The 25,997-nt window shown below is 44.9% G+C and overlaps 1 protein-coding gene across 1 annotated transcript in view; it reads right to left on the reverse strand.

Annotated features, from left to right (window-relative positions):
* The window catches only part of LOC123992820 (FRAS1-related extracellular matrix protein 2-like), a 133,604-nt gene that overhangs the window by 76,922 nt on the left and 30,685 nt on the right, over nucleotides 1-25,997 (reverse strand). The window contains exon 5 of the mRNA XM_046294361.1: nucleotides 950-1,096. Coding sequence (XP_046150317.1) covers nucleotides 950-1,096 — 147 coding nt within the window. The remainder of the gene's footprint in view (nucleotides 1-949; nucleotides 1,097-25,997) is intronic.

The following is a 25,997-nucleotide window of genomic DNA, read 5'->3' on the forward strand; positions in this document are numbered from 1 at the left end:
AACCCTGTGTATAAACGTTGTGTTATAAAACTAAGGTTTACTGTTGTTACAAACCCTGTGTATAAACGTTGTGTTATAAAACTAAGGTTTACTGTTGTTATAAACCCTGTGTATAAACGTTGTGTTATAAAACGAAGGTTTACTGTTGTTACAAACCCTGTGTATAAACGTTGTGTTATAAAACTAAGGTTTACTGTTGTTACAAACCCTGTGTATAAACGTTGTGTTATAAAACTAAGGTTTACTATTGTTTTAAACCCTGTGTATAAACGTTGTGTTATAAAACTAAGGTTTACTGTCCCATCTTTTGTTGCAGTGTGTTTACTTCAGTCCAGGACAATAACATTTAAGGAATATTCACAGAGTGAGGCGTCTAACTCGGCGACAGCGGGCGTCTTTCTGACGACCACCAACTCTGCGTAACCTCTCCCATGAGTCCTTGCTGTCCCCAGGAGGGTTGGCTAAAATGGTAAATCCTGCCCTGAGAAGAGGGGTCAGGGAAGAAAGGTTGTGACCTCTATGACCCTGAGGTTGTCTGTCCCTCCCCTGCTCTGTCTGAGTCAAGAAATTGACCCCCCGCTATTTTTGGTGTGCATCCCAAATGGCAGTCTTCTATTTGTTCTCCAAGGCTATGTCCCAAATGGCACTCTTCTATTTGTTCTCCAAGGCTATGTCCCAAATGGCATATAGAGTGCGCTACTTTTGTCAGGACATCCATTAACATCCCTTTCCTTTAGAAAATGTGTGAATTGGACCAGGAGTGACAGTTGGCTAACTCAGCCATCTGCTACATGAACATGAAAGGCTGAAAAGCTGTGGAGCTTCCCTGGAAGGATAGAGCCAAGGATGTCATGATGATGTCTATGGATGTCCTGACTCTGATGGAAATAGACTGCCATTTGGGATCAATGTGTATAAGGATGTGTATAAAAAAGGTAGTTTGACTCACTGACGAAGGATGTCTCTCCCAGGTATCCTCGTCGTTTGAGGACCACCTCCAGGTACTTGGCCTCCTCATCCACCACATAGTACTCCTTCTCCAGGGAGACCCAGGCCCAGTTCAGCCTGAACACCTGGTTCTTCAGCCTGTTGCCTCCTAAACACACACACATAGAATCAGTAGTCTCAGAAAGGATCACTTGATAATGTGTCTTATGTGCCACTTAGCAGACAAGTGAATGACAGTACAGTGAGTACAGGAACACACCCCCCCCCCCCCCACACACACACACATTTGGAAAACGTTATTAGAATCCACAGATTACATTATATCAGGTGCTAGTGTTGTTCTGTGCAGATGTTTGTGTTTGTAAACAACAACAGTCAACAACAACAAAAATGAAGATCGACATGAGAGAGAATTCATTCAGCAAAGACAACGGTAGCGTATGAGTTTCTGAACTCATTATTTGCACTTCAAAACATTTATAACGGAAAAGCTGTTTGTTTTCAGGACATCTTCCTATCTCAACATCTTGTCATTAGAATAATTACCTGGCGGTTTTATGGGTGCCTGTAGGACAGCTAGGCTGCCTGCCTATATTCGTTGGGAGGCATCAGTATCAGTACAAACACACGCTCATGCATGCGCCCACACACAACCTCCCTGCCAGGATATTCAGTGGGAGGTATCAGTGCAGAAGAAGGTCTAATCGGCTTCATTGTAATTAAGAGATAAAGGTTAGTCTGTGTGTGTGTGTGTGTGTGTGTGTGTGTGTGTGTGTGTGTGTGTGTGTGTGTGTGTGTGTGTGTGTGTGTGTGTGTGTGTGTGTGTGTGTGTGTGTGTGTGTGTGTGTGTGTGTGTGTGTGTGTGTGTGTGTGTGTGTGTGTGTGTGTGTGTGTGTGTGTGTGTGTGTGTGTGTGTCAGGGCTGTTTTATCAGTCCTGTTTGAAGTGGAATTCAAAGCTCTGTATTCCTGGAGGACAGCACCGCCTGTTACCGTATCGACCACAGAGAGAGCGACACCACACACAGACATCAAACACACACAAAATGACAAGTCATAGCACGTAGGCGCTTACACACACACACACACATGGGCATGAACGTGCATGCATTCAAGCACACACATACACACACACACATACTATTGCCATTAACAGCAGGGTTATAACAGTGGCTCCAAGCCCCTCAGCCTAAACAGTAGAGTGTGAAATGAGGGATGACGGGAATGGAGTGAATGAAGGGAGAAAATGGAGAGGAGGGAGATGGAGGAATTCAGGGAGAGGAAGGATGAAGAGAGAAAAGAAAACGGAGGGGTGAAGATGGAGACAGACCCAGGTGTTTCTACACTACAGCTGGACAGCTGGCAGATGTGAGGTGGGAGGAATGAAAGAATGAAAGAGAGACCACAAGGAGGGTCTCAACCTGAGTCCCGAATGGCACCCTATCCCCTATATTCCTCAAATTCTCATTTGGACATTGAAGCCAGTTCCACTGCTTTTTTTCTATTCTTCCCCTCTAATCAGGGACTGAATTAGGCCTGGGACACCAGGTGGGTGGAATTCATTATTAGGTCGAACAGAAAACCAGCAGCAGTCCCTATGGGCCCTGATCAAAATAAGTGCACTATATAGGGAATAAGGTGCATTTGGTACACATTCTGAGGGTACTGTTCTGGGTTTACAGAGTCCGTTTGGGGTTGGCACCACTACTGAGGCCATTTCTCTCTCTCTCTCTCTCTCTCCATTCTGCCCTCCCCCCACTGAGCCTACCCTCCCTCTCTCTCTCCTCTCCACTCCTCCAATCTGCCCTCCCCCCACTCCCACTAAGCCTACTCTCTCTCTCTCTCTCTCTCTCTCTCTCTCTCTCTCTCTCTCTCTCTCTCTCTCTCTCTCTCTCTCCTCCATTCTCTCTCTCTCTCTCCCTCTGAGCCTCTCTCTCTCTCTCTCTCTCTCTCTCTCCCTCTCTCTCTCCTCCATTCTGCCCTGCCCCCCCACTGAGCCTCCCCTCCCTCTCTCTCTCTCTCCTCTCCACTCCTCCATTCTGCCCTCCCCCCACTGAGCCTACCCTCCCCCTCTCTCTCTCTCTCTCCCTCTCTCTCCCTCTCTCTCCACTCCTCCATTCTGCCCTCCCCCACTGAGCCTGCCCTCCCCTCTCTCTCTCTCTCTCTCTCTCTCTCTCTCTCTCTCTCTCTCTCTCTCTCTCTCTCTCTCTCTCTCTCTCTCTCTCTCTCTCTCTCTCCACTCCTCCATTCTGCCCTCCCCCACTGAGCCTACCCTCCCCTCTCTCTCTCTCTCTCTCTCTCTCTCTCTCTCTCTCTCTCTCTCTCTCTCTCTCTCTCTCTCTCTCTCTCTCTCTCTCTCTCTGAGCCTCTCTCCCCTCTCTCTCTCTCTCTCTCTCTCTCTCTCTCTCCTCCTCTCCCCCCTCTGAGCCTCTCTCTCTCTCTCTCTCTCTCTCCCTCTCTCTCCACTCCTCCATTCTGCCCTCCCCCACTGAGCCTACCCTCCCCCTCTCTCTCTCCCTCTCTCTCTCTCTCTCTCTCTCTCTCCCTCTCTCTCTCTCTCTCTCTCTCTCTCCCTCTCTCTCCTCTCCTCCATTCTGCCCTTCCCCTCTCCAGTTGTCATGGTCAGGAAATCTGTCATGACCAGTCGACCTCTCTGCTATGTAGCCTTTTATTTTTCAAGAGAGTGAAACCTACACATTCACAAGGGTGTTATTGTTTTATTGTGTGTGTACGTGTGTGTGTGTGTGTGTCATACCAGGTCCAGCAGAATAAACACACAGTAGAGGTCAGAAGAAGAAGAGAGAAGAAGAAGAACCTGTAGTTCTTTGTTCACAACTAAACTCATTAGACACTTATTAACTCATCCTGGTTCTGTCAAGAAGACTCTGCGGAAGAAAACATAACTGTATCATGAACCAACTCAGACGTCACTGACTAAACCATGGAGTAAACTATACTGAACCACAACATGGTCAAAAGGACAAAGAGAGAGAACTGGAGGAGAGGAGACAAAACTCATCAGATCTGATTCTGTCAAGAAGACTGTGGCAGATGAAAACATCTCATGACTTTATCATGAACCAATGAACCAACTGCTGCCTGAACCTGTCTTCTTCTGAACAGAGAGAATAACGTGAAAATGACAAAGATACGGCTAAACTAACAGAGAAGATGAAGGTTAACAAAGTGAAGATGACGAAGGTAGAGCTAAATAAAGTGGAGATGATGAGGATACGGCTGAACTAACTCAAGGGCTGACGGTTTTCTGGCTGATCCTCAAAGTCTGATTGTTTCCATGGTAATGGGTTCCGTCTACACGGTTCTAGATGAAAGAGAACAGAGAAAACAGGGGTATCCTAGAATTACAACCCAGTGACAGCTGCTAATGGTTCGGTACTACAGTTGAATTCGGAAGTTTACATACACCTTAGCCAAGTACATGTAAACTCTGTTTTTCACAATTCCTGACATTTAATCCTAGTAAAAATGACCTGTTTTAGGTCAGTTAGGATCACCACTTTATTTTAAGAATGTGAAATGTCAGAATAATAGTAGAGAGAATGATTTATTTCTGCTTTTATTTCTTTCATCACATTCCCAGTGGGTCAGAAGTTTACATACACTCAATTAGTATTTGGCAGCATTGCATTTAAATTGTTTAACTTGGGTCAAACGTTTCGCATAGCCTTCCACAAGCTTCACACAATAAGTTGGGTGAATTTTGGCCCATTCCTCCTGACAGAGCTGGTGTAACTGAGTCAGGTTTGTAGGCCTCCTTGCTCGCACACACGTTTTCAGTTCTGCCCACAAATTGTCTATGGGATTGAGGTCAGGGCTTTCTGATGGCCACTCCAATACCTTGACTGTGTTGTCCTTAAGCCATTTGCCACAACTTTGGAAGTATGCTTGGAGGTCATTGTCCATTTTGAAGACCCATTTGCGACCAAGCTTTAACTTCCTGACTGATGTCCTGAGATGTTGCTTCAATATATCCACATAATTTCCTGCCGCATGATGCCATCTATTTTGTGAAGTGCACAAGTCCCTCCTGCAGCAAAGCACCCAACATGATGCTGCCACCCCTGTGCTTCACGGTTGGGATGATGTTCTTCGGCTTGCAAGCGTCCCCCTTTTTCCTCCAAACATAACGTTGGTCATTGTGGCCAAACAGTTCAATTTTTGTTTCATCAGACCAGAGGACATTTCTCCAAAAAGTACGATCTTTGTCCCCATGTGCAGTTGCAAACCGTAGTCTGGCTTTTTTAAGGCAGTTTTGAAGCAGTGGCTTCTTCCTTGCTGAGTGGCCTTTCAGGTTATGTCGATATAGATACCTTTGTACCTGTTTCCTCCAGCATCTTCACAAGGTCCTTTGTTGTTGTTCTGGGATTGATTTGCACTTTTTGCACCAAAGCACGTTCATCTCTAGGAGAAAGAACGCGTCTCCTTCCTGAGCGGTATGACGGCTACGTGGTCCCATGGTGTTTATACTTGTGTACTATTGTTTGTACAGATGAATGTGGTACCTTCAGGCATTTGGAAATTGCTCCCAAGGATGAACCAGACTTGTGGAAGTCTACAAAAAAAATGTCAGAGGTCTTGGCTGATTTCTTTTGATTTTCCATGATGTCAAGCAAAGAGGCACTCCGTTTGAAGGTAGGCCCTGAAATATATCCACAGGTACACCTCCAATTCACTCAAATGATGTCAATTAGCCCATCAGAAGCTTCTAAAGCCATGACATCATTTTCTGGAATTTTCCAAGCTGTTTAAAGGCACAGTCAACATAGTGTACGTGAACTTCTGATCCACTGGAATTGTGATACAATGAATAATAAGTGACATAATCTGTCTGTAAACAATTTCTGGAAAAATTACTTGTGTCATGCAGAAAGTAGACGTTCTAACCGACTTGCCAAAACTATAGTTCGTTAACAAGTCATTTGTTTTAATGATCCCAACCTAAGTGTATGTAAACTGTCGACATCAACTGTATATGAACATAAACCAAGCAACTACATCCCTGCCACCGGACCCATGTTTCCCGAGCCTGTCCATTCTCAGGGGTTAAGGCCATACTGGGAGTTGGGTCTAATCTCTCTCTACTTTAATAACTCCTGCAGGTAGGATGTCTGCTGGAGCGAAAAGAGCTTTGCCCCTGTGTGTGTTCTGTTTGACTCTGCTGGAACAGAGGTGTGTGTGTGTGTGTGTGTGTGTGTGTGTGTGTGTGTGTGTGTGTGTGTGTGTGTGTGTGTGTGTGTGTGTGTGTGTGTGTGTGTGTGTGTGTGTGTGTGTGTGTGTGTGTGTGTGTGTGTGTGTGTGTGTGTGTGTGTATCTCTCTACCTTGTACTAGGGTTTAGAGGGAACAGCTAGACCCATGCCACAGCACAGTGTGTGTGATCTCTGAGTCGTGAAGTCTACTGGTCTTAATCACCTGGCCCTCTCCCACCACAGATCTCCCACCCATCTCTTTATGGAAAACTTCCACAAGGTCCTCATTTCCTTCCAGAACTCAGGAGAGTTGTGAAGGCTACTGGCTTTATCCCTACCACATGAATCACCCGCTCTACCCCACCACAGCAGTCATAGACAACCACAGAAACTCTGCTACATGCTCCTTGTTTCCTTCCAGAACTCCGTCAACAACCCTTAGAGTTACAGAACTACGCTAATAACCACGCACAGCTGTCGTAAGAGACTTCTAACCAACTAAAATGACATTAAGAGAAGACGGATCTTCCTAACTTCCTGGGTATGCTGGATTAAAGTTAGGATCTTGTTGTGGAAAGCTTGGCATTGTCTCTATGTTTACACAACATTGTTAATGTTAGCTTGATACACATCTGAGATGAGAGGAGATGAATAGTAACATTAAAGGCTTTGGGTTCCCTATAGTGTACTAAACTCAGCAAAAAAATAAACATCCTCTCACTGTCAACTGGGTTTATTTTCAGCAAACTTAACTTGTAAATATTTGTATGAACATAACAAGATTCAACAACTGAGACATAAACTGAACAAGTTCCACAGACATTTAACTAACATAAATAGGAATAATGTGTCCCTGAACAAAGGGGGGGGGGTCAAAATCAAAAGTAACAGTCAGTATCTGAGGTGGCCACCAGCTGCATTAAGTCCTCCTCATTGACTGCACCAGATTTGACAGTTCTTGCTGTGAGATGTTACCCCACTCTTCCACCAAGGCACCTGCAAGTTCCCGGACATTTCTGGGTGGAATGGCCCTAGCCCTCACCCTCCGATCCAACAGGTCCCAGATGTGCTCAATGGGATTGAGATCTGGGCTTTTCATTGGCCATGGCAGAACACTGACATTCCTGTCTTGCAGGAAATCATGCACAGAATGAGCAGTATTGCTGGTGGCATTGTCATGCTGGAGGGTAATGTCAGGATGAGCCTGCAGGAAGGGTACCACATGAGGGAGGAGGATGTCTTCCCTGTAAGGCACAGCATTGAGATTGCCTGCAACGACAACAAGCTCAGTCCGATGATGCTGTGACACACCGCCCCAGACCATGACGGACCCTCCACCTCCAAATCGATCCCGCTCCAGAGTACAGGCGTAACGCTCATTCCTTCGACGATAAACGCGAATCCAACCATCACCCCTGGTGAGACAAAACCGCGACTCGTCAGTGAAGAGCATATTTTGCCAATCCTATCTGGTTCAGCGACGGTGGGTTTGTGCCCATAGGCAACGTTGTTGCCGGTGATGTCTGGTAAGGACCTGCCTTACAACAGGCCTACAAGCCCTCAATCCAGCCTCTCTCAGCCTATTGCGAACAGTCTGAGCACTGATGGAGGGATTGTACGTTCCTGGTGTAATTCAGGCAGTTGTTGTTGCCATCCTGTACCTGTCCCAGGTGTTCAGATGTACCAATTCTGTGCAGGTGTTGTTACATGTGGTCTGCCACTGCGAGGACGATCAGCTGTCCGTCATGGCTCCCTGTAGCTCTGTTTAGGTGTCTCACAGTACGGACATTGCAATTTATTGCCCTGGACACATCTGCAGTCCTCATGCCTCCTTACAGCATGCCTAAGGCACGTTCACACAGATGAGCAGGGTCCCTGGGCATCTTTATTTTGGTGTTTTTCAGAGTCAGTAGAAAGGCCTCATAGTGTCCTAAGTTTTCATTACTATGTGTCACGCCCTGACCTTAGAGCTTTTTATGTCTCTATTTTGGTTTGGTCAGGGTGTGATTTGGGTGGGCATTCTATGTTCCTTTTTCTATGTTTTTGTATTTCTTTGTTTTGGCCGGGTATGGTTTTCAGTTGTCTATTGTTGTCTCTGATTGGGAACCATATTTAGGTAGCTTTTCCCCACATGGTTTTTGTGGGTAGTTAATTTCTGTTTAGTGTTTTGCACCTTTCAGGACTGTTTCGGTGATTCCCTTTGTTATTTTGTTATAGTGTTCAGTTTTAATAATAAAAGTATGAACACTTACCACGGTGCGCTTTGGTCCGATGATTCCTCTTCTTCAGACGACGAATACCGTTACACTATGACCTTAATTGACTAACGTCTGTAAGCTGTTAGTCTCTTAACGACCGTTCCACATGTGCATGTTCATTATTTGTTTATGGTTCATTGAACAAGCATGGGAAACAGTGTTTAAATCTTTGCAATGAAGATCTGTGAAGTTATTTGGTTTTTACGATTTATCTTTGAAAGACAGGGTCCTGAAAAAGGGCCATTTCTTTTTTTGCTGAGTTTACTTTTGTAGTGCACTATTAAGGGAACAGAGGTACAATTTGGGATGCACAGTTTGACTTCAGTGTCAGTTACCCACAGGGACGTCCTGAGACCATGTATAGGTATAATACCACACCAGTCTGCCTGTGCCCCGGTCATACGTCTCATTGTGAACATTACATGGTGGCATGATGTCTAACCATTTACATTACGCTGGAGACATAAACATTCACATCAAGCTAGGCTTTCTACATTATGCACTTTAAAGAAGACCTGTTTGGGATCAGGAATTAGTAGCCAACGTGGAGAGGGCAATATCCAAATATGTGCAATGCCTTCAGAAACATACTTTTTACATTCATACTTCATGACTCCGTGAATACATTCTTTATCATATGAGAGAGTCATCATCAGGTTTGGGAAGCCAAAAATAACCACACCACTGGTGCTTGTGTCAGGCAGCATAGAGGTGTGTTGGTGCAAGTAGCCAGAGGTCAATTTCCCTCCATAACGTTTTCTTTCTCAGTAATTAAGATAGGCAGGAGTTGAAGTAAGAACACTTCAAAGAGGCCCTAGAAAAACATCTCAGTTAATCTTTAACCGCTGCCCAGGGTCAATCTGCTGAGCTAGAGGTTAGTTGACTAAATTGGTTTCCCATATTCCTCCTCATTCCCAGCCAACGGATAAGCAGTCACTAGACACTTTTTTTTAAAAGTATACACCAGACTAAAAACCAAACGTAGCTAATGTCCTCTGTTGCCAGTTCCAGAGTAACTTTAGATTAGACTCTTTATCTATGTACAGTGCATTCAGAAAGTATTCAGACCCCTTCACCTTTTCTACATTTTGTTACGTTACAGCCTTATTATAAAATTGATTTTTGTTTTTCCTCATCAATCTACACACAATGTCCCATAATGACAAAGCGAAAACAGGTTTTTAGAAATTGTAGCAAATTCATATAAAAACAAAACATAAATAAATATTCAGACCCTTTGCTATGAGACTCGAAATTGAGCTCAGGTGCATCCTGTTTCCATTGATCATCTTTGAGATGCTTCAAACAACTTAATTGGAGTCCACCTGTGGTAAATTTAATTGACTGGACATGATTTGGAAAGGCACACACCTGTCTATATTAGGTCCCACCGTTGACAGTGCATGTCAGAGGAAAAACCAAGCCATGAAGTCAACGGAATTGTATGTAGAGCTCCGAGACAGGTTTTTGTAGAGGCACAGATCTGGGGAAGGGTACCAGAAATGTTTTGCAGCATTGAAAGTCCCTAAGAACACAGTGGCCTCCATCATTCTAAAATGGACGAATTTTGGAACCACCAACATTCTTCCTAGAGCAGGTAGCACGGCCAAACTGCTCAATCGTGGGAGAAGGGCCTTGGTCAGATAGGTGACCAAGAACCTGATGGTCACTCTGACAGAGCTCCAGAGTTCCTCTGTGGAGATAGGAGAACCTTCTAGAAGGACAACCATCTCTGCAGCACTCCACCAATTAGGTCTTTATGGTGGAGTGGCCAGACGTTAACCACTCCTCAGTAATTATTATATATATCTTTTTTTATGTAACTTTTATTTAACTATGCAAGTCAGTTAAGAACAAATTCTTATTTACAATGACGGCCTACACCAGCCAAACCCGGACGACGCTGGGACAATTGTGCGCCACCCAATCACAGCCGGTTGTGATACAGCTTGTAATTGAACCAGGGTGTCTCTAGTGACACCTCTAGCACTGAGATGCAGTGCCTTAGACCACTGCGCCACTCGGGAGCAGTCTAAAAGGCACATGACAGCCGGCTTGGAGTTTTCCAAAAGGCACCTTAAGGACTCTCCAACCATGAGAAACAAGATTTTCTGGTTTGAAGAAACCAAGATTGAACTCTTTGGCCTGAATTCTAAGTGTCACGACTGGAGGAAACCTGGCACCATCCTTACAGTGAAGCATGGTGGTGTCAGCATCATGCTGTGGGGATATTTTTCAGTGGCAGGGACTGGGAGACCAGTCAGGATCGAGGAAAAGATGAAAGGAGCAAAGTATAGAGAGATCCTTGATGAAAACCTGCTCCAGACCTCTCAGGACCTCAGACTGGGGAGAAGGTTCACCTTCCAACAGGACAACAACCCTAAGCACATAGCCAAGACAAACACAGGAGTGGCTTCGGGACAAGTCTCTGAATGTCCTTTAGTGGCCAGCCAGAACCAAGGTTTGAAACCGATCTAACATCTCTGGAGAGACCTGAACATAGGAGGACAGCCATGCTCCCCATCCAACCTGACAGAGCTTGAGAGGATCTGCAGAGAAGAATGGGAGAACCTCCCCCCGAACAAAAAACAATCCAGGTGTGCCAAGCTTGCAGTGTCATACCCAAGAACCCTTGAGGGTGTAATCGCTGTTTCAACAAAGTACTGAGTAAAGGGTCTGAATACTTCGTTTGCAACAATATCTTAAAACCTGTTTTGCTTTGTCATTATGTGGTATTGTGTGTAGATTGATGACGAATATATATTTTTTTATCAATTTTACAATAAGGCTGTAAAGTAACAAAATGTGGAAAAAGTAAAGAGAACTGAAAACGTTTCGATCTGCACTGTAAATGGAACCACACTGTGATCATTATAGAGGGACGGTCATGTTAATAGAAAATAAATGAGATTGAGTTAATTCACCTATTCTCCCATGTCACTCTAGCTGTATTGTTGATACCAAGGTGTGTCAGCGTGAAGCCGTCATCATGATATTGTTGTAATGGACAGGAGAACTCTGTGAGGGAGGCCGATTAATATAGGCGGCTGACCTGAGTTGTGCCACTGCCAACTCTATGCCCTTGTCTCCCACACAGACTCTCTCTCTCGATCTCTCTCTGTCCTTGTCTCTTGTCTCCACACACAGCAGACGGTCCTTATTTGGTCACCCTGGAGGAGCTGGGGGCCAGGATGCCCGACGGGTCACTCCACTCTCTCTCTCTCTCTCTCTCTCTCTCTCTCTCTCTCTCTCTCTCTCTCTCTCTCTCTCTCTCTCTCTCTCTCTCTCACAGACACACACACACCAGCCGGCAGGCAGGTCCTCCTTCACTCAGTCATCCTATATACACTAAGATGTTTACCTCGAGTGAGTAATGGACCCTGGTCTAAAGTATTGCACTATCTAAAGGGAATAGGGGGCCATTTGGGCCATCACCAAGCTCTGAGGACATCTTTCTCTGTTACATTCATTATCACCTCCAGGCTCTGATCAGGCCCTACACCCAAACAAGGGCACTGCGTTCATCCACTTCTGGCCTGCTCGCCTCCCTACCACTGAGGAAGTACAGCTCCCGCTCAGCCCAGTCAAAACTGTTCGCTGCCCTGGCCCCCAATGGTGGAACAAACTCCTCATATACGCCAGGACAGCGGAGTCAATCACCACCTTCCGGAGACACCTGAAACCCCACCTCTTTAAGGAATCTAGGATAGGATAAGTAATCCCTCTCACTAAAGTTTTAGATGCACTATTGTAAAGTGACTGTTCCACTGGATGTCAGCAATTTGTAGGACATCTCTGGATAAGAGCGTCTAAATGACTTAAATGTAAATGTTAAATGTTATCATGCTCTACTGTTTAAAACTCCCATTACTCTGAGGACATCACTCTCTGTTACATTCATTATCATGCTCTACTGTTTAAAACTCCCATTACTCTGAGGACATCACTCTCTGTTACATTCATTATCATGCTCCACTGTTTAAAACTCCCATTACTCTGAGGACATCACTCTCTGTTACATTCATTATCATGCTCTACTGTTTAAAACTCCCATTACTCTGAGGACATCACTCTCTGTTACATTCATTATCATGCTCTACTGTTTAAAACTCCCATTACTCTGAGGACATCACTCTCTGTTACATTCATTATCATGCTCCACTGTTTAAAACTCCCATTACTCTGAGGACATCACTCTCTGTTACATTCATTATCATGCTCCACTGTTTAAAACTCCCATTACTCGAAGGACATCACTCTCTGTTACATTCATTATCATGCTCCACTGTTTAAAACTCCCATTACTCGGAGGACATCACTCTCTGTTACATTCATTATCATGCTCCACTGTTTAAAACTCCCATTACTCGAAGGACATCACTCTCTGTTACATTCATTATCATGCTCCACTGTTTAAAACTCCCATTACTCGGAGGACATCACTCTCTGTTACATTCATTATCATGCTCCACTGTTTAAAACTCCCATTACAGAGGATCCTACTGCTGAAGGAGAGAGATGCAGAAAGAGCGAGAGATGCCGTCTAATCAGACTAAACTCTACATAAGCAGTAGCGAGAGAGGAGGAGGAGGTAGAGGAGGAGGATAGGGGTTGAATTAGAGAGGAGGTGGGTATGGGCTGAGAGATTTACTGCGAATCTGTTTTCACTGTTCACTAGCACAGCCGTTCCCAACCTTTTCCTATCCAGGTGCCACCGGATCACTGTCAAAAGCTTGAGGACCACCATGCGTTGAGTCCGAGATTCTGTTTTACATAAGTCACATGCATCATTGAACGAGGTCAGATTAAAGAGCTATTATGTTTATGGATGTTTATTAGACAATTGTGAACAAAGGCTACATATCCTTACCCGTTGTCCACAGGCAGGACTAAAATACCTTAACCCTTGGCCACTAGCTTTAACTCTTTAACGCTTGGGCTTATAGGCTTTCAGAGCGTAGGACAGACATACATCAGACGTAAATCTGGATTTGCGTCTGGCCTATTTTGACATTTTAGTCATTCAAGAGGACACTCTGGCCTTTGGTACAGAGGTAACTCTGAGTGACACTGTTTCCATTTGATTTGAAAAAGTTGCAAAAAAAGGCATGACCTGTTTCTTAAAGTACAAACAAATTCACCATTGGAATCTCATGAGAAACGTAAGAAACAGGAATTTTCATTTACCAGAAAATCTACCTCAGATTTCTTGAAAAACATCTCAATTAAACCTCTCAAACAACAACATTTTGCCTCGGACTGTTGATGTTGTTTGAGAAGCACAAAGCACCTATCTTTTCCTGTCCTCTCTCACTCTTCTTTGATTCCAGATTGTACTACAAGGTTGTTGTGGAAACCACTTCTTCCTGTGTCACAAAGGCAGGAGCCCCTCTCTTTAGGGGGAGGCAGGGAGGAGGCAGGAGCCCTTCTCTTTAAAGGAGGAATTGCCAAGCTTTGATTTCAGATGGGGCTCCTTTATTTGAATCCCAGGGAAAAGAGAGGGAAGAGGGGGAGACTAGAGGGAGAATAGCATGGGGGATTGCGGTGAAATACAGTGTGTCCAACATGGGTTAAAATTATATTTGAAATCTTTCAAATACTTTGAGTGTTTGCTCTAGCCTTCCTGGAGTGTCAAACTGTAAACCTACAAGGAGGTTTACAGTTTTCAGGATTTTCTGTTGCTCAATTGTGCCAGGCAAGCTCAATCAAGCACAGATACATTTTTTGAAATCATTTCAAATAGTATTTGAACCCAAGTCTGGTCGTGGGAGTCTGCTGCTCCAGCCACCTCACTGATGACACCATTCACCACACACTGGATAAACTCTCCTACACAATGGGTAGAGGAATACATGCTATGGAGAGTGTTAAGTAAATACTCCACTCTTGAGTTATCCAGGGCAACTTACAGTAATGAGTGCATACCTTTTTGAAACTGCTCTCTAGTCAGTTTTGCAGGATTGGATGAGATGAGAAATATTATGAAAAGGATATACAAATAAGTCAAATAGGCTGAGAAGTATGGATGAGAAACCAGTAGAAAAAGTTTCCCTAAACATGTAGCACAATCTGCTAAAGTATCCTGTATGTTTAACCTTAAGGTACTTTGGTAAAGGTCAATGTGTTCAATGTGACTGGAAATGTGCACATATAACCTGAAACCTACAACCTGATTTTGGAGAGAATTACCTGGAAAGAGTTCTACTACCAAAGATTCTCATTTCCAAGGTCTATACAGCAAATGCTCTGGCAGACCAACAACCAGCAAAATAAGCACAAGAAACCTGACATCACCATCCAACCTTGTCACGATCGTTTGTAGAAACGGACCAAGGCACAGCGAATGTTGAGTTCCACGTCATTTATTAATAGTGAAACAATGAACAATAAACTAATAACGAAACGTGACGACAATGGAGTGCTGACAAACAACTACCCATAAACAAAATACAATATCCCACAACCCACAGGTGGAAAAAGGCTACGTAAATATGATCCCCAATTAGAGACAACAATTACCAGCTGCCTCTAATTGGGAATCATACAAAATCACCAACATGGAAAAACAAAACTAGAACCCCACATAGAAATAATAAACTAGACTAACTCCCCAGTCACGCCCTGACCTACTCCACCATAGAAAACAAGGACTCTCTATGGTCAGGACGTGACAAACCTAGAACTGAGTGAGTAATGTTTAGGAGTATTGGTGTCTGAGGGGTCTTTGTCCTGGTTTGTAACTTCCTCTCTCAAAGAGTGCAGTGTGTAAAGTCAGAAAATCTGCTGTCTCAGCCACTGCCTGTCACCAAGGGAGTACCCAAAGGCTCAACCCTAGGCCCCACGCTCTTCTCAATTTACATCAACAACATAGCTCAGACAGTAGGAAGCTATCTCATCCATTGATATGCAGATGATACAGTCTAATACTCAGCGGCCCCTCCCCGGATTTTGTGTTAAATGCTCTACAACAAAGCTTTCTTAGTGTCCAACAAGCTTTCTCTACCCTTAACCTTGTTCTGAACACCATCAAAACAAAGGTCATGTGGTTTGGTAAGAAGATTTCAAGCATTTCGCTACACTCGCATTAACATCTGCTAACCATGTCTATGTGACAAATAAAAATTTGATTTGATTTGATTTGAAGAATGTCCCTCTTCCCACCGGTGTGATTACTACCTCTGAGGGTTTAATCTAGACTTGGTTTCCTCGTAATTGCTCCTCTTTCACCCCAGCTGCCAAACTAACTCTGATTCAGATGACCGTCCTTCCCATACTAGATTACAGAGATGTAATTTATAGATCAGCAGGTAAAGGTGCTCTGGAGCAGCTAGATGTTCTTTACCATTCGGCCATCAGATTTGCCACCAATGCTCCTTATAGGACACATCACTGCACTCTATTCTCCTGTAATCTGGTCATCTCTGTATTCCTGTCACAAGACCCACTGGTTGATGCTTATTTATAAAACCCTCATAGGCCTCACTCCCCCCTATATGAGATACCTACTGCAGCCCTCATCCTCCACATACAACACCGGTTCTGCCAGTCACATTCTGTTAAAGGTCCCGAAAGCACACACATCCCTGGGTCGCTCCTCTTTTCAGTTCGCCGCAGCTAGCGACTGGAACGAGCAGCAACAAACACTCAAACTGGACAGTTTTATCTCCATCCCTTCATTCAAAGACTCAATCATGGACAGTCTTACTGACAGTTGTGGTTGTGTGGTATGATGTATTGTTGTCTCTACTTTCTTGCAGTTTGTGATGTTGTCTGTGCCAAATAGTGGTTGTACCATGTTTTGTGCTGCTACCATGTTGTGCTGCTGCCATGTTGTGATGCTACCATGTTGTTGTAATGTTGTGTTGCTGCCATGCTGTGTTGTTATCTTAGGTCTCTCTTTAGGTGATGTTGTGGTGTCTCTCTTGACGTGATGTGTGTTTTGTCCTATATTTTAATTGTATTTTTAATCCCAGCCCCCGTCCCCGCAGGAGGCCTTTTGCCTTTTGGTAGGCTGTCATTGTAAAGAAGACGTTGTTCTTAACTGACTTGCCTAGTTAAATAAAAGTTAAATAATAAATGAATGAATATAAAAACCCTGCATGGCTTTTACACATAATCCCATTAGTCCTGCTCCTACAGCTGCAGCTGTCTCAAATTAAACACTATTCCCTTTATAGTGAACCTCTTTTGACCGTTGCCCATAGAACTCTGGTCATAAGTAGTGCACTATATACGGAATAGGGTACAATTTGGGACACACCCTATCTCTCATAGCAGGTTATACAGAACACATTGTGGATAAGACAGCCACTCCACACTGCAGACTGCAGATGATTGGGTCTGTCGAGAGACATCCAGACCAGACTGGTCCAGACCAGACCAGGGGCACAGTGTGTCCTGCCAAGCCCCAAGGTCAGGGCTGATCCCTGGCCAAACCCAACCCATCATTTTGGTCTGTTTTATCCTTTACAGCTGCAGGATTAAATCCTTCAGACTTGGGTGGGCACGAGATATTCAACAAGGTTGTCCTTCTTTCTCTCTCTCCTTCTTTCTTCTTGGGTTTCCTCTTACAAAGCAAATGTTATTTGAATAAAAATATAGAAAGTGTTGGTCCCATGTTTCAAGAGCTGAAATAAAATATTCCAGAAATGTTTCATATGCACAAAAAGCATATTTCTCTCAAATGGTGTACACAAATTTGTTTACATCCCTGTAAGTGAAAATTTCTCCTTTGCCAAGATAATCCATCCACCTGACAGGTGTGGCATATCAAGAACCTGATTAAACAGCATGATCATTACACAGGTGCACCTTGTGCTGGGGACAATAAAAATACACTCTAAAATGTGCAGTTTTGCCACACAGCACAACACCACAGATGTCTCAAGTTTTGATGGAGTGTGCAATTGGCATGCTGACTGCAGGAATGTCCACCAGAGCTGTTGCCAGAGAATGTAATGTTTATTTCTCTATCATAAGCCGCCTCCAATGTCATTTTTGAACATTTGGCAGTACGTCCAACCGGCTTCACAACCCGCAGACCTTTTACATTAAAAAAAAAAAACTTTATTTAACCAGGCAAGTCAGTTAAGAACAAATTCTTATTTTCAATGACGGCCTAGGAACAGTGGGTTAACAGCCTGTTCAGGGACAGAACGACAGATTTACACCGTGTGTAACCACGCCGTGCCAACCCAGAACCTCCACGCTTCTTCACCTGTGAGATTGTCTGAGACCAGCATCCGGACAGCTGATGAAATTGAGGACTATTTATGTCTATGATAAAGCCCTTTTGTGGGGAAAAACTCTGATTGTCTGGGACTGGCTCCCACCATGGCTGTGTCCAAACCCAATCATGTGAAATCCATAGATTAGAGCCTAATGAACTGATTTCAATTTACTGATTTATATGAACCATAACTCAGTAAAATCATTGAAATTGTTGCATTTTGTGTTTTATATTTTTGTTCATTATATAAGGGTTTGCTGAGTGACTCAGGATCATGATTATTTTTGTAAATAACTCATCCACAGGAACAAAAACAACAGCAGTGTCTCTCCGGGCTCAAATAATAATTCCATTTCCTAGACCTGATTTGAGGAGCTAAACCAATACAAGTGTGCATGTCATAACCTGGGGCAGAGCTGTGTGTGAATGCTGAGGTGAAGTTAGGAATAAAAGCCCTTGAAGGAACGTCCTCATCTATCAGAGTCATTCCCCTGAGTTGGTGCAGACAGTAGAGAGGAGAGGCCTGAATCTTAACGACGTTGGAAACAACAACCAAGAACTACATGGTTTAGTTCCTGTAGGAATGCAGCCCAAATGGCATCCAATTGCAGAATGGCTCCCTAATCGCCCTGGTGAAAAACAGTGTACTATATAAGGAATAGGGTGCCATTTGGGATGCATTCCTAGCTCCCACCCATAAAGGTCACTGCAGGTTAAATATTGAGAGTCTCTCGAGCTGCTCATTACCAGTCAATTATGCATGAGCGCTCTTAGCCTCACAATGACCGCTCCTACTGTCCACAGCCATTGCTCCTGGATGCAAATAAAATTCTCCTCAGAGACCCTATGGACACAATATGCTAAACAACACTCCAGCTAACACACATGCAGGCCAGAAAAATTGCTTACAATGTCTGTCCATTCACCATCTTAGAAATCCAACCACTACACTCTTAGTAAAAAGGGTTCCAAACAAGTTATTATTTCCCCATAGGAGAACCCTTTTTGGTTCCAGTTAGAGTCCTTTTTGGTATTGGGTATAAAAACCTTCTGGGTTTCAGGTAGAACCCTCTGGAAATGTTTCTACACTGAGTATACCTAACATTAGGAACACCTTCCTAACACTGAGTTGCACCCCCTTCCCCATTTTTCCCTCTGAATAGCCTCAATTTGCTGGGGGCATGGACTCCACAAGGTGTCAAGAGTATTCCACAGGGATGCTGGTACATGTGACTCCAATGCTTCCCAGAGTTGTGTCAAGTTGGCTGGATGTCCTTTGGATGGTGGACCATTCTTGATACACAAGGAAAACTGTTGAGCGTGAAAAACCCAGCAGCGTTGTAGTTCTTAACACAAACCAGTGTGCCTGGCACCTACTACCATACCCCGTTCAAAGACACATACATCTTTTGTCTTGCCCATACACCCTCCGAATGGCACACATACACAATCAATGTCTCAATTGTCTCAAGGCTCGGAAATCTTTCTTTAACCTGTCTCCTCCCCTTCATCTGCACTGATTGATGTGGTTTGAACAGGTTTATCAATAAGGGGTCAATAAGGGATCACCTGTTCAGTCTATGTCATGGAAAGAGCAGGTGTCCTTAATGTTTTGTATACTCAGTGTGCATGGAACCCAAAATGGTTCTACCTGAAGCCGAAAAGGGTTATTTAAAGGGTTCTCTTATGGGGACAGATGAATAACACTTTTAGGTTGCACTTTTTTTCTAAGAGTGTTAGCAATCTTTACCCCAAGATGAAATCCACTCCTTTATTAAAAACTACAGATTGTACCGATCTTCCTCTTTCATTAAGAACTACTCTAGATAATTTATATGTTACAACCCCTTGAGATGACTGGCTTGCAAAACAAACAACATCTTTCAAGTTACGTCCAACACATTTGTCATAGTTCCCACTTGTAGAGAAAACAGGAGAGGAGTATAATGTAGTCAGTAGTCTGTCGGAGTAAACGATGTTTACCATACCAGAGGGTACAAAGCAGCATATTGTTACTAACACAAGTGTGAAAGATGTTTCAACTCATTGAAAAGAAAAAGAGAGAGAGAGAGAGAGAGAGAGAGAGAGAGAGAGAGAGAGAGAGAGAGAGAGAGAAAGGGAGAGAAAGAGTGAGGAGAGGGAGGTGGAGGCTGTGATGAGAACAGAAGAGAAGAACCAGAGGGTGGAGGGTGTGAAAACAGGTGGAGAGATAAAGCGACCGAATGGCAGCGCAGGGAGGATGGAGAGAATAAGTGACAAAGAGAGAAGGATGTGCTTATTGTCTTGACCTCCTTAATGATGCCTGTTTGCTCTCTTGTCAGTGGGAATAATGGTGTGCAGTTTCCTGAGGAGAGGAGAGCTGCTGTGTGAGGGAGCAGAATATAAAAACTCCAGACCCTACAGGCTACTAAGTGTGCATGCCAAATGGTACCCCTTTTTCCATACGGCTCTGGTTAAAAGTAGTGCACTATATATTATAGGGAATAGAGTGTCATTTGGGATGCAACCCTAGAGAATCTGGTCTCCATACTAATAGATCAGGCTGTTTGTTGAGCTTGTCTCCTTTCACAGGGCTCAGAGCCGGCCCATAGGGCCCCACAGCTTTCATTTAGTGCAGCATGTCTCTACAGCATTGCACAGTTGTTACAGTTGTCTGCCAGGCTGCTAATTCTCTAGAACAGGAAGTGGAGAACACTCTGGGGAGCTGCATCTGAATGTGTCCCAAATGGCACCTTATTCCCTGTAGTGCACTACTCAGCATTTTGGGACGCAACCAGTAGTTCCTAAGGAGCTGATAAATGATCTGAGGTTCTTTGTTTATGACCGGTAGAGAGGGAGCTTCTAGTAGAAGCGTGCAAACCTGTCTGTTTGAGATAAGCATGTTAGTGTTTTAGAAGTAAAGAATTAAAGGGGCAATCTGGGATTTATGAATAAATGTTTGGGATTTATTTAATCTTATTGTTGGGCAGTCCTGCATCCATAGCTCCATCTATGAATTTGAGTGTGGTTACATTTCTCCAGCGCCACCCTCAGCGGTTTACCAAAATCCCAGATTGCCCCTTTTAAGGCAGGTGTGTGCTGTAACTGTCTGATGGGTCAAGGCTCTTACTAACTGAAGTGTTTTCAGTCTTAGTGCAAAGGACTGGAAATACTAACTGCACAGTAAAAACCGTAGTCTTTGTAAATACTGTATGTTGCAGGGAGATTACAGTTAAAGAGACTCTGTTCTAACTTCTAACAACCACAGGGCTGTTTTCACTTTCAACCAGGCAAGGATATATCCTTAATGGCACCCTATTCCCTACAGTGCACTACTTCTGACCAGGGTCCATACGGTGCCATCTGGGACGTAGCCCCTGACAGATTGTCCCATTCAGCTACAGTATGTCAACAAGGTTATCTATAGACATCTCACTATGATCATTCAAAGTTACCAAATATATGTGTAAACATCATCACGGCGGAACCAAATCCTCTCACTATAGTTGCACATTGTCCATTGAGCCCTTTGGACAGAGGGTGGAGGGAGAGGGAGGGAGAAGAAGGGGTACACTCCCCAGAGTCCTACCATGCTAGCTCTGGGAACACAATGATGGGAGCTCAGGTATCTCGCTCTCTGTGTTATTCTGTGTACTATAGACTGGGTTTTTGAGGTAAGCCAACTATGTACTAGCTCTATGTGCATAGGCCTCTGTGTATACTAGGACTATGAGGTCCACTGCTCCCTGCACACCCCAAGACATCCCACCCCTCTCCCTCAGCCTCCCTCTACCTTTCACAGTCTCCCTCAGCCTCCCTCTACCTTTCACAGTCCCCTCAGCCTCCCTCTTACCTTTCACAGTCTCCCTCAGCCTCCCTCTACCTTTCATAGTCCCCTCAGCCTCCCTCTTAACTTTCACAGTCTCCCTCAGCCTCCCTCTTACCTTTCACAGTCCCCTCAGCCTCCCCCTTACCTTTCACAGTCCCCTCAGCTTCCCTCTACCTTTCACAGTCCCCTCGGCCTCCCTCTACCTTTCACAGTCCCCTCAGCCTCCCTCTTACCTTTCACAGTCCCCTCAGCCTCCTTCTTACCTTTCACAGTCCCCTCAGCCTCCCTCTATCTTTCACAGTCCCCTCAGCCTCGCTCGTACCTTTCACAGTCCCCTCAGCCTCCCTCTTACCTTTCACAGTCCCTTTAGGCTCCCCCTTACCTTTCACAGTCCCCTCAGCCTCCCCCTTACCTTTCACAGTCCCCTCAGCCTCCCTCTACCTTTCACAGTCCCCTCAGCCTCCCTCTTACCTTTCACAGTCCCCTCAGCCTCCCTCTACCTTTCACAGTCCCCTCAGCCTCCCTCTTACCTTTCACAGTCCCCTCAGCCTCCCCCTTACCTTTCACAGTCCCCTCAGCCTCCCCCTTACCTTTCACAGTCCCCTCAGCCTCCCCCTTACCTTTCACAGTCCCCTCAGCCTCCCTCTACCTTTCACAGTCCCCTCAGCCTCCCTCTACCTTTCACAGTCCCCTCAGGCTCCCTCTACCTTTCACAGTCCCCTCAGCCTCCCTCTTACCTTTCACAGTCCCCTCAGCCTCCCTCTTACCTTTCACAGTCCCCTCAGCCTCCCCCTTACCTTTCACAGTCTCTCTCTCATAGCCAGCCCTCCTGACTGGAGGCCTGGGCTCTGCAGGAGTGCATCACAAATGACACCTGATTTCCTATATAGTGCACTACTTTTGACCAGGGCCCATGTCCCAAATGACACTCTATTCCCTACATAATGCACTACTATTGACCAAAGCCATATGGGCCCTGGTCAAAAGTAGTGAACTCAATAGGGAATCGGGTGCCATTTGGGATACAGACCAGGGCTCTCCCAATAGCTAGATCTTTCTGTCTGCATGTCTCTATATGCTAGAGGAGCAACAGGTCTGTATGGAGATGTCTGTCTGCACTAGGCCACATTCTTGGGAGTGCTGGTGCCATAATGCAGAGAGGTGAGGGGGAGTACAGGAGGGAGACGCTCTCTCGCTCTCTCTCTCTTTCTCTCCCTCCTCTCTCTTGCTCTTTCTGGGCTCTCTCTCTCCCTCCCTCCCTCCCTCCACCATACTGACCTCACACCCCCATTTATTGAACAAAAACAGAGAACACCCAGAGACTAAGAGAGAGGAGTCAGGGTCAGTGATCCACTACTGATCCCCACTTCCACTCTAGCCAGCTATAGAAATACTTCTCAGGCCGCTATACAGTACATCGTAACTACTAATTACATTGAATGTTATGTTGATTCATGAATAACTATTTTCACTACGATTATACTTCCAGTATGTTTCAATAATGGGAATTCTTCAATAAGTGTAAAAATACATACAGTACAACATTTCAGGTACACAATAATGCAGTATTTTAATCACCTGTAGGAATAGTCTAAAACAAGTCTATGTATGTCACGCCCTGACCGTAGAGATCTTTTTATTCTCTATGTTTGGTTGGTCAGGGTGTGATTCGGGTGGGAAACTCTATGCGTCTTTGTTTCTATGCTTTGGTCGGGTATGGTTCTCAATCAGGGACAGCTGTCTATCATTGTCTCTGATTGGGAATCATTACTTAGGCAGCAGCCTGTTTTCCTTTTCTATTTGCCTTCGTTAGTGGAATAATATATATATATATCTCATCGCGCACCAGTGACTCCTGTGGCGGGCCGGGCACAGTGCGCGCTAACAAAGGTTGCCAGGTGCACGGTGTTTCCTCCGACACATTGGTGCGGCTGGCTTCCGGATACCACGAAATTGGGGAGAAAACGGGGTAAAAAAAATAGAAATAAAAAATAAATACAAAAATGTATAACAGAGAAAGACAATCTATCTGCATTGTCACCAACATTGCTGCCCTCGTGCATGTGGAATGCCCTTTACAGAATGGCCAATCCACTTTTAGATAGTTGCCGCAGAGAAAACCGTTTTAGTAACTCAGCTGGCCCCAAATTGACAATTACACTGTCCAGGAATAGGGCCAGAATAGCGCTATATACCCTGTCTATAGTCTGATTCCTCAATCATCCAACACAACATTCTGAATTATTAATAATCCACTGGATTAAAGCGCTTTTCAAAATCGGGGACACTGTATAACAGAGAAAAAGCTAAGGATAAAACAATGAAAGCAGAGTAGCTGAGCTAGGGACTAACCTGTGCTGAAGGGAAAGCCAGACTGAAGAGGTGGGTTTGGAGTTGGCTTTGTGAATAACATGACTTTATAACCTGGAAGATGAGCCACTAATAAGAAGAGAGGTGTTACACACCAACTATCTGCTGATAGGGTCTGAGCTCTAACAGATTACAGAGGCGATTAGGAAGCAGAAGGATACAGCTGTATTGTTGCTTCGGCATCAAGTCCTTTCCCCCTCATTGTCTCTCTCTCTCTGTCTCTCTGTTTCTTTTATGTTCTGTTATGTCCCTCCATTTGCTAATATAACTCCTCTCCCTCTCCACAGCCTGTGCTGCTGGGTAACTGCTGTGTAGAGAGATAAGCCCAGGCACGGACTGACAGGTTCACTTCAGACACACACAGAGAGAGAGAGAGATTCCTCCTGAGACACATACCTCTATAGAGGGAGGGTTGAGCCATAGCTCTGGGCCAGGATTAGCCATTTAACTTAAGCATAGCATATAGAATAGCCCTAAGGGGACAAATGATGTTGTTTGAATTACAAGTCCGATGATTCTGCTGTGAGAGCACGGCTGTAGAAGTTCTCTGTTGGTGGAGATAAAATGGTATGTCCACACGCTCAGTGTTCAGACGTGAGGCTGTGCTGCCTACAGCCCTATAAAAGGTGTCAGGGTTAGTTGGACTGATTTTCACATAGGTGTCTACATTTACAGGCAGACACAAGTGGTTTTCACTCTCCCTCTATCCGGGTCACACACATGCACGAGCGTATACACAGACAGATATGCACGCTCACGTACGCACACAGGCATGCATGCACACACTTCCTCTATCAGGGGTCACAAGGTGATGGATCTGTCTGTCTGTCTGTCTGTCTGTCTGTCTGTCTGTCTGTCTGTCTGTCTGTCTGTCTGTCTGTCTGTCTGTCTGTCTGTCTGTCTGTCTGTCTGTCTGTCTGTCTGTCTGTCTGTCTGTCTGTCTCTCAGTCTCTCTGTCTCTCTGTCTGTCTCTCTGTCAAGGTCTGTCTGTCTGTCTGTCTGTCTGTCTGTCTGTCTGTCTGTCTGTCTGTCTGTCTGTCTGTCTGTCTGTCTGTCTGTCTGTCTGTCTGTCTGTCTGTCTGTCAGGGTCTGTCTGTCTCTCTGTCAGGGTCTGTCTGTCTCTCTGTCTGTCAGGGTCTGTCTGTCTCTCTGTCTGTCTGTCAGGGTCTGTCTGTCTGTCTGTCTGTCTGTCTGTCTGTCTGTCTGTCTGTCTGTCTGTCTGTCTGTCTGTCTGTCTGTCTGTCTGTCTGTCTGTCTGTCTGTCTGTCTGTCAGTCAGGGTCTGTCTGTCTGTCTGTCTGTCTGTCTGTCTGTCTGTCTGTCTGTCTGTCTGTCTGTCTGTCTGTCTGTCTGTCTGTCTGTCTGTCTGTCTGTCTGTCTGTCTGTCTGTCTGTCTGTCAGGGTCTGTCTGTCAGGGTCTGTCTGTCTCTCTGTCAGGGTCTGTCTGTCTCTCTGTCTGTCTGTCAGGGTCTGTCTGTCTGTCTGTCTGTCTGTCTGTCTGTCTGTCTGTCTGTCTGTCTGTCTGTCTGTCTGTCTGTCTGTCTGTCTGTCTGTCTGTCTGTCTGTCTGTCTGTCTGTCTGTCTGTCTGTCTGTCTGTCAGGGTCTGTCTGTCTGTCTGTCTGTCTGTCTGTCTGTCTGTCTATCTGGCAGGGTCTGTCTGTCAGGGTCTGTCAGGGTCTGTCTGTCTGCCTGTCTGTCTGTCTGTCTGTCTATCTGTCTATCTGGCAGGGTCTGTCTGTCAGGGTCTGTCAGGGTCTGTCTGTCTGTCTGGGTGTGTCTGTCTGTCTGTCTGGGTCTGTCAGGGTCTGTCTGTCTGTCTGGGTCTGTCAGGGTCTGTTTGGAGACTCCAGGACAACATCCCCATTTGGCTGCTTGTAAAAACCTGAAGTCTCCGGTCATTAAGTGAGAGTAATAACTTTAAGAAAATGATCAGCCAGACAGGAGGAAAACATGTTACATGTTCTCTATTCATCTCTTAAAACAGACACAGTATTCTAATCTACGAAGTAGGAAGGGAAACCTAGTCTGATACACAAGATTTGCTCCCTACAAGCCAGAGAAAACCTTTAAAACCATTACATGTGTTCCCTGGTCAAAAGTGGTGCACTATATATGGAATAGGGTGACCTGTTGGACTCAGCTATGGTCTTCATTTAAGGCCTGTGTTGGTGTGTTTCA

Source organism: Oncorhynchus gorbuscha, linkage group LG13, assembly GCF_021184085.1.
Source record: "Oncorhynchus gorbuscha isolate QuinsamMale2020 ecotype Even-year linkage group LG13, OgorEven_v1.0, whole genome shotgun sequence".
In the NCBI taxonomy this organism is placed as follows: Eukaryota; Metazoa; Chordata; class Actinopteri; order Salmoniformes; family Salmonidae; genus Oncorhynchus; species Oncorhynchus gorbuscha.